We start from the raw sequence: 6,973 nt of genomic DNA, 5'->3' as shown, positions 1-6,973 counted from the left end.
TGTCTAAGACCCCTCCACCCCCAAGGAAAAAGGTCACTGGCGAGTGTAGCTAGTGTAAACAGGACCCAAGCGATGCATGGGACCCTGCCCGGTTTTTTCTAGTGCGCCTCCGACGCTGTTGCACAAGCTGACTCTTCGTCACGTGATGCGACCGCGCTCCGCCCCGGCGGCAGCACGCTGTATAGACGCGCCGGGTGCCTCGTGCGCATGCGCGGCAGGCCCTTCGGGACGAGCTGGAGGCAGAGCGTGAGTACAAAGTGATCGGCCTCGGCCGCACGCAGTAGCCCCCCCTACTCCCCGGCCAAGTCAGGGCCGCCCTATTCCCGCGGAGTCGCAACCACGGGTAGCTCGTGTAGGTAACGGCAGGTCCAGGCCTCCGCATGAGCGGAGGGCCCCCCGCGCGACCTTGAATGGCCCGGGCGCGCGCGGTCGTGTGGGAGTTGTAGTCCTCCGTCTCCGTCCGCGCGGACTCCGTTTCCCGTGGTGCCCCGGGCGGCCCTCTTCCGGCGCAGTTAGTTACGGGTCGGCGCACGCGGCCTGGGTCCGGTTGACTTTGCGGAGCCATGGAGGGCGGCTTCGGCTCCGATTTCGGGGGCTCCGGCAGCGGGAAGCTGGACCCAGGGCTCATAATGGAGCAGGTGAAAGTGCAGATCGCCGTGGCCAACGCGCAGGAGCTGCTGCAGGTGCGGGGCTGGCCGGGGACGGGCGCTGGGGGCGACAGGGCCACCCCTGGGGGCCGACGTCGCGGCTAAAGCCTCGCGTGTCTCCACAGAGGATGACGGACAAGTGTTTCCGGAAGTGTATAGGGAAACCTGGGGGCTCCCTGGACAACTCCGAGCAGGTGAGACCCGCGGAGGTTGGGGGCAAGGGTCGCGAGGGCCTAGATTCGAGGGGGGAGGTGTCTGCGCGTGCGCAGTCTAACGGGGAGGTGCGACGGAGCGGCCACTGCACGTGCGTAGTCTGCAGCCCGGGCGGCCTGGAGCTGGGGTCAGGGCGGTCCCCGGGGCCGCGAAGTCCCGAGCTGAGCCGTGCGCCCCTCCGCTCCCGCAGAAGTGCATCGCCATGTGCATGGACCGCTACATGGACGCCTGGAACACCGTGTCTCGCGCCTACAACTCGCGGCTGCAGCGGGAACGAGCCAACATGTGACCGGCGAGCGCGGGCCACCCCACCCTGTTCATTTCCATAAACGTGCTTTGAGAGGCGGGGTCCGCATGTACGTACTGCCTGCCCGGGGCTTAGGAGGGTGGCACCGGTGCTGGGACAGACGGGACTGTGTCCTCGCCACCCCCCGCCCTGCCCCCTGCCAGCCAGTGCAGCTTGGATCTCGGTGGTGTGGGGCCCTGTGCCTTCCTAAAGTGCTGGCAGCCCAGTGGCACCTCCTTCAGGCCTTTGGGGTATTCCCCTAGTGTGCCCAAGTCAGCCTCATATTCTGGGCGGACAGCTTGTCTGGACTTTGGAGTTGGGGGTGGTCAGACACCACAGGTGCTGTCACCTCCTGCGGATGGGCAAATAAATTGGTGGAGGACGGAGAGAAACCTCTTTATTTCCCTCCTGAGGGGTCTCTGGGAAGAGGTGACGCGTGTCCCTGGAACCCCAGCTCGGAGGGCCTCAGCCTCCCCTGGTTGGGAGAAGTCCATCTTTCCCCTTAGTGCCACCGGGCTGCTGAGTCACGAGGAATGTGTTGCTGCTGCCACCCCTGCCCCAAAGGCTAAGGGGGACAGCCCTCCCCTTGTCAGGGCTTGCTTTGACCCCGCTTCGTTCCACCCCGGGTCCTGGTGGAGCGCCAGGCAGGTGGTCCTCGCTGTGACAGTGAGGTGCTGAGCCAGTGAGCTAGGGTGGAGGGGCTGTGTTTATTGGAACAAAGGGTGGTACCAAAATGCATCCCCATGACCCACAGCCCCCCCACACCCGTCCTTGGGTAGGGTACGGTGCCACACCCGTCCTTGGGTAGGGTACGGTGGGGTGGGGTGTTGGGTGGCCTGCTGCTCCTGTTGCTTTCACGTAGAGTCCCGGCCTGGGCAGTCACGTGGTGGTCACTCCTGGATGTGCTGTCCTATCCAGCCTCTCACAGCTGCCACCCGGGTATAGACACCTGGGAAGTGGGGCCGGCCACAGCCATAGCCCCAGCTGGTGACCCCAGTTAGCACCCACCGTCCAGAGGGCTCCCTGCAGGCCAAGGGTCCCCCAGCGTCACCCTGTTGGGGAGAGAAGAAGGGGGGTTCAGAGGCCGGTACCTCCCCTAGAGCCGCCCTTGGGTCATTGGCCCCTCTAGGAGTGACCCTAGAGACTTCCCCTGGGAGCCGCATTTTCACTATCTGGAAAATAGGCTCAATGCAAAGGTGGCAGACATTTATGGACACCCGCCACGTGGTCCCGGAGTGGAACGGTGCCTCCCACTGCAGCCTCTGCCTGCTCTGCCGCCGAGGCCTAGGGATGGGATGCGGTGGGTTGCCCAATAAACGGCTGTGGAGTGGAAATTCCTCCAGAGCCAAAAAGGCTCCCTGCTTGATCCGCTGGAGAAGTCTGCACCGGAGGGTGGCGCCCGGATGGTGGGCTTCGTGGCAGCGGGAACCCGGCGGCTGGGCGGGACCTGGTCCCCTGGGCCGGGGCGGGGCTCACCGAGCAGCTGTCCACGCCACCCTGTGGGAAGCCAGCACACAGCATGCGGCTGCTGATCTGCACTGGGTAGAAGCGGCGACAGGTCTGCTCGCTGAGGAGGCGCACCGCCGCCTTCTGCAGCTGCCGCGCCATGGAGCCTGCGGGCGGGCAAGCGAGACGGGGCGGGTGGGGACCGCGTCCGGCCGCCCCCCTGAGCCCCGCACCACCGCGGCCCCGGGCGCGCCTACCTCCTTCGCGCACCGAGCCCCAGCCGGTGATGACGCAGCGCGTGCCGTCTGGGGGTCGCGGCGCGGGCTCGGGCAGGCAGATGGGACGCACCAGGCGGCTGCGACGCACCGGCCCCGCCAGCTCCAGCAGCGCCACGTCGTAGTCGAGCGTGTAGAGATTGTAGAACGGGTGCTTGTAGATGCGCGCTACGCGCTCCAGCTGCCCCTCCGCGCCGCTCAGGAACGGCGTGCCTAGGAAGGCCGCCCACTGCCTGGGGTCCCCGTAGCTGCGGGGCGCGCGAGGACAGGCGTCGGCCCGAGCCCCCACGCCCCCGGCCCCCGCCCCTGCGGTGTCCCCCAGCGGCCGGCTGGCACCCTGGGCAGGCCTCTTGGTCTCTGGCTGTCGGTCTGGGAATGGGCTCAGTCTCCCCCATCAGGCACCGAGGCGGCACCGGGAACTGCAGCCATCACCACCTAATATGAGCGCTCTGAAAAGGGGTCTAGTGGCCGTGAGAGTCCCGCCCCCCGCCTGCCCTCCCCTTCTGACCTCCAGCCCCGCAGAGCCCAGAGCTGGGTGTCCCCTCTGGAAGACCGGACCCCTCGCCTGCCAGGGCTTGGGCCCTGGGGAGGGCAGCTTTCTACTGGGTGGGCTTTGGGGGACTGGAGCCAAGTCCCAGGGGCGAGGGCTGGGGAAAGAAGTGACCCCAATGTTACCGTGGGCTTAGCCTGGAGCTGGGGGCGGGCCGCAGCCTCCGGGTTAGGTGGGGACCGCGGGGTAGGACTCGGCCTTCGCAGCCCCAGCCCCGTGTGGTCAGGCTAGGGGGTGGGTGGTCAGGGGAGGGCTGCAGGGAGCGAGGATGGGGAGATGATGGGGGGTGGGAGGAGTGGCCTGGGGCAGTGGGAGCCGGGGTTGGGGAGGGCACTCCCGGCAAAGGAGGGGGTCACGGTGCGTTTTCGGGCAACAGTTCGGTTCCGGGTGAGCTACAGACACGTGTAGGGGCATTTGGAGCGTTTGGGACTCACACGTCGAAGCAGTGCGCCGCCGACAGCAGCCACCTCTCTGCCACCAGCACGGCCCCGCAACGGTGTTCCCGGCGCCGCAGCCACAGGCTCACCTGCCACGGCCACTCCCCACGGCCCGCTGCGCTGCCGCCAACAATCCTGGTGAGCGCGGCCGGCGCCAGGCCACAGTCTGCGGGGGAGCCAGGCGCGTGGGCAGGCGGACCCAGGGCACCTCCTCCACGAAGGCCCCCCTGGGCGCCTCCTCTCCACGAATCCCCCTGGGAGCCCCAGGGAGTAGGATGTGATGGGGGACCTGCCCCAGGAAAACTCAGCAGGAAAGGACACTGGGCCTGCTGCTTGGTCTTTGGGCTTTTCTCAAATAACATTGGAAATGTATTTGTTTCCTATGACTTCAGTTTTGGGACCATACGTTTCCCCTGCCGGAGGCCCCTCTCATGGCAGCCGCCCACATCTCCGTCTTCCAGGAGTTCCCTCCCACCCCAAGGCCTTTGCACACACCAGGGCCCTGCCCCAGAGGCCCCAGCCCTGCCTTGGTGCCCTCTGCCTGGATCCCTGATCACCTCCAAGCCCTCCCCAGACGGTGCCAAGCGCAAAGGCCTTCCTCAGAACACAGCTGTGGAAAGAACACGTGGGTGGTTTCCAGGGGGGCTTCAGGGACCCTGTTACCACCCATGGAGGGGGTCCCATACCTACCTGCTGTCTCCAGAGGGGCGTTTTCCTCCTCAGGGGCAAGCACCCCCGCCGCCCTCTATCACCACCCAGCTGGATTCCCTGGGTCCCCCCCGCCCCCCACCAACCGCCATCCAACCCGCAGCAGCTACCAAGGCCAGTAAGGGGAAATGCCAGTTCCCCACCAGCCTTGGCACCATCTGGCCCTGACGTAAGACCAAGTGGCCTTGGAGAATCTGACAGCAGCCACAGCCGCTGTCCTTGGGAACACCAGCTACCTCCACACAGAACCCGCCTGTATTTCAAGGGGGGCCTTCTCCACCTCTTTTGGGCCCGAAGAGATCCCACGCCATAGCTATTGAAAAAGTCAAAATCAGCTGAGACTGAGAAAGTGAGAGCCCCCAGGCTTCAGGGACAGACCCACATGAGGGCAGCTGCCAAGTTAGCAAGAAACACGCACCCAAGGACGTGGCGCAGCTGTGAACCATCAAAGCCCCTGCTTTCTTTTTTTTTTTTTTTTAATTTTTTTAGAGACAGGCTGTGTCACCCAGGCTGGAGTATAATGGCATGATCTCGGCTCACTGCAGCCTCTGCTTCCTGAGCTCAAATGATTCTCCTGTCTCAGCCTCCCCAGTAGCTGGAACCACAGGCATGCACCATCACGCCTGGCTTTTTATTTTTATTATTATTATCTAGATGGAGTCTCACTCTGTTGCCCAGGCTGGAGTGCAATGGCACGATCTCGGCTCACTGCAACCTCCACTTCCTGGGTTCAAGCGATTCTCCTGCCTCAGCCTCCCAAGTAGCTGGGATTACAGGCACCTGTCACCATGCCTGGCTTTTTTTATTTATTTTTTTGTAGAGATGGGGTTTCACCCTGTTGGCCAGGCTGGTCTGGAACTCCTGACCTCAGGCGATCCACCCGCCTTGGCCTCCCAAAGTGCTGGGATTACAGGCATGAGCCACCGCCGCGCCCAGCCAGAGAGGACGTTATGTCTTTTTTTTTTTTTTTTTTTGAGACGGAGTTTCGCTTGTTGCCCAGGCTGGAGTGCAGTGGCACGCGGCTCACTGCAAGCTCCGCCTCCCGGGTTCATGCCATTCTCCTGCCTTAGCCTCCTGCGTAGCTGGGACTACAGGCGCCCACCACCACGCCTGGCTAACTTTTTGTATTTTTTTAGTAGAGACAAGGTTTCACCGTGTTCACCAGGATGGTCTCGATCTCCTGACCTCTTGATCCGCCCGCCTCGGCCTCCCAAAGTGGACGACGTTATGTCTTGTTAGGCAGCCCAGGCTGATTAACATGGGACCCTCCACTCCCAGGGATCCCTCCATCTCTCCCGGTACCTGGTAGCTGGGAGTGTGTGGTGGCCTCCGGGGCGTCTGGAAATGGCGTCTGTCCCCTAGCAGTGATGCTCACGGCAGATAAGGTTGAGTTGGCAGGTTGGCCCGTCACCCTGCTGGCAGCCCCAAGGGTAGGTCTGCTGGGTGTGGCCCCCGGAACTGTGAGGCCAGCTGTCGTCCTGGGGCTGGTGGTGGCCAGCATCCTTGTGGTCGAGGGGGGAGACACGGGAAGGGGCTGGGAGGACATGATCTCCAGGATCCAGCCCTTTAGCCTGGTGATGCGCGTGTACACGCCCGGCTTCTTAACCTGAGCGCAGCCAATACCCCAGCTCACGATCCCTGCCAGATAAAACACGCCGGGGGCCTCCTCGCAGGCCAGGGGGCCCCCAGAGTCACCCTAGAAAGGAAGGAAAGAGCACTGGTTGGTCCTCCAGGGACCCTCTCTTCCCAGCACTGCCATACCCTCCTGCGTTCCTACAGTGGGTGGGAGCCATCGAGGGCGGGGGGCAGAGGGCACAGCGCGGGTCTGGAGACCTGACTGCAGCCCCATGCCTGGCTGTGTGACCTGGAGTGAGTCACTTCTCTCTGAGTTTCCATCATTCTTGCTTTTGTTTTGAGGAGGTAAAACAATGCAGAAAAACTCTAAAAATAATAACAATAAGGCCGGGCACGGTGGCTCACGCCTGTAATCCCAGCACTTTGGGAGGCCGAGGCGGGCGGATCACGAGGTCAGGAGATCGAGACCATCCTGGCTAACATGGTGAAATCCCATCTCTACTAAAAATACAAAAATTAGCTGGGCGTGGTGGTGGGCGCCTGTAGTTCCAGCTACTCGGGAGTCCGAGGCAGGAGAATGGCGTGAACCCGGTAGGTGGAGCTTGCAGTGAGCTGCGATCGCACCACTGCACTCCAGCCTGGGCAACAGAGCAAGACTCCCTCTCAAAAAAGAAAATAATAACAACAATAACAGCCATGAATAGTCCCACCACCTAGAAGTAAGCCCCTGACCACTAGCTGCCAGGCTTATTTCTTTTCTCGAGGCAGAGTCTCACTCTTGTTGCCCAGGCCGGAGTGCAGTGGCGTGATCTTGGCTCACTGCAACCTCCACCTCC

General features: G+C 63.2%; 2 protein-coding genes across 3 annotated transcripts in view; one reads left to right on the top strand and one right to left on the bottom strand.

Annotated features, from left to right (window-relative positions):
• Positions 1-154: 154 nt before the first annotated feature.
• On the top strand, positions 155-2,500 carry TIMM13 (translocase of inner mitochondrial membrane 13). The gene is made up of 3 exons (XM_055371187.2): positions 155-683; positions 773-841; positions 1,051-2,500. Exons 1-3 carry the CDS (start codon positions 564-566, stop codon positions 1,147-1,149), a joined length of 288 nt encoding a protein of 95 aa, XP_055227162.1. The 5' UTR covers positions 155-563; the 3' UTR covers positions 1,150-2,500.
• Positions 1,836-6,973, bottom strand: part of TMPRSS9 (transmembrane serine protease 9) — a 67,670-nt gene continuing 62,532 nt past the window's right edge. For both annotated transcript variants that reach the window (XM_055371182.2, XM_055371184.2), the window contains exons 15-19: positions 5,865-6,258; positions 3,852-4,020; positions 2,850-3,115; positions 2,623-2,759; positions 1,836-2,198 (exon numbers count right to left, since the gene is read on the bottom strand). In XM_055371182.2, coding sequence (XP_055227157.1) covers positions 2,037-2,198; positions 2,623-2,759; positions 2,850-3,115; positions 3,852-4,020; positions 5,865-6,258 — 1,128 coding nt within the window. In that variant the 3' untranslated portion in view covers positions 1,836-2,036. The remainder of the gene's footprint in view (positions 2,199-2,622; positions 2,760-2,849; positions 3,116-3,851; positions 4,021-5,864; positions 6,259-6,973) is intronic.

Source organism: Gorilla gorilla, chromosome 20 (genome assembly GCF_029281585.2).
Source record: "Gorilla gorilla gorilla isolate KB3781 chromosome 20, NHGRI_mGorGor1-v2.1_pri, whole genome shotgun sequence".
Classification (NCBI taxonomy): domain Eukaryota; kingdom Metazoa; phylum Chordata; class Mammalia; order Primates; family Hominidae; genus Gorilla; species Gorilla gorilla.
This window is presented reverse-complemented; position numbering and strand designations above follow the sequence as displayed.

What these genes read in the sequence shown, in the direction of transcription:
- TIMM13 (XM_055371187.2), top strand. Translation starts at nt 564, where the DNA reads ATGGAGGGCGGCTTCGGCTCCGATTTCGGGGGCTCCGGCAGCGGGAAG. An exon ending in ACGCGCAGGAGCTGCTGCAG is followed by an intron (nt 684 to 772) that starts GTGCGGGGCTGG and finishes GTGTCTCCACAG; the next exon opens with AGGATGACGGACAAGTGTTT. An exon ending in CCCTGGACAACTCCGAGCAG is followed by an intron (nt 842 to 1,050) that starts GTGAGACCCGCG and finishes CCGCTCCCGCAG; the next exon opens with AAGTGCATCGCCATGTGCAT.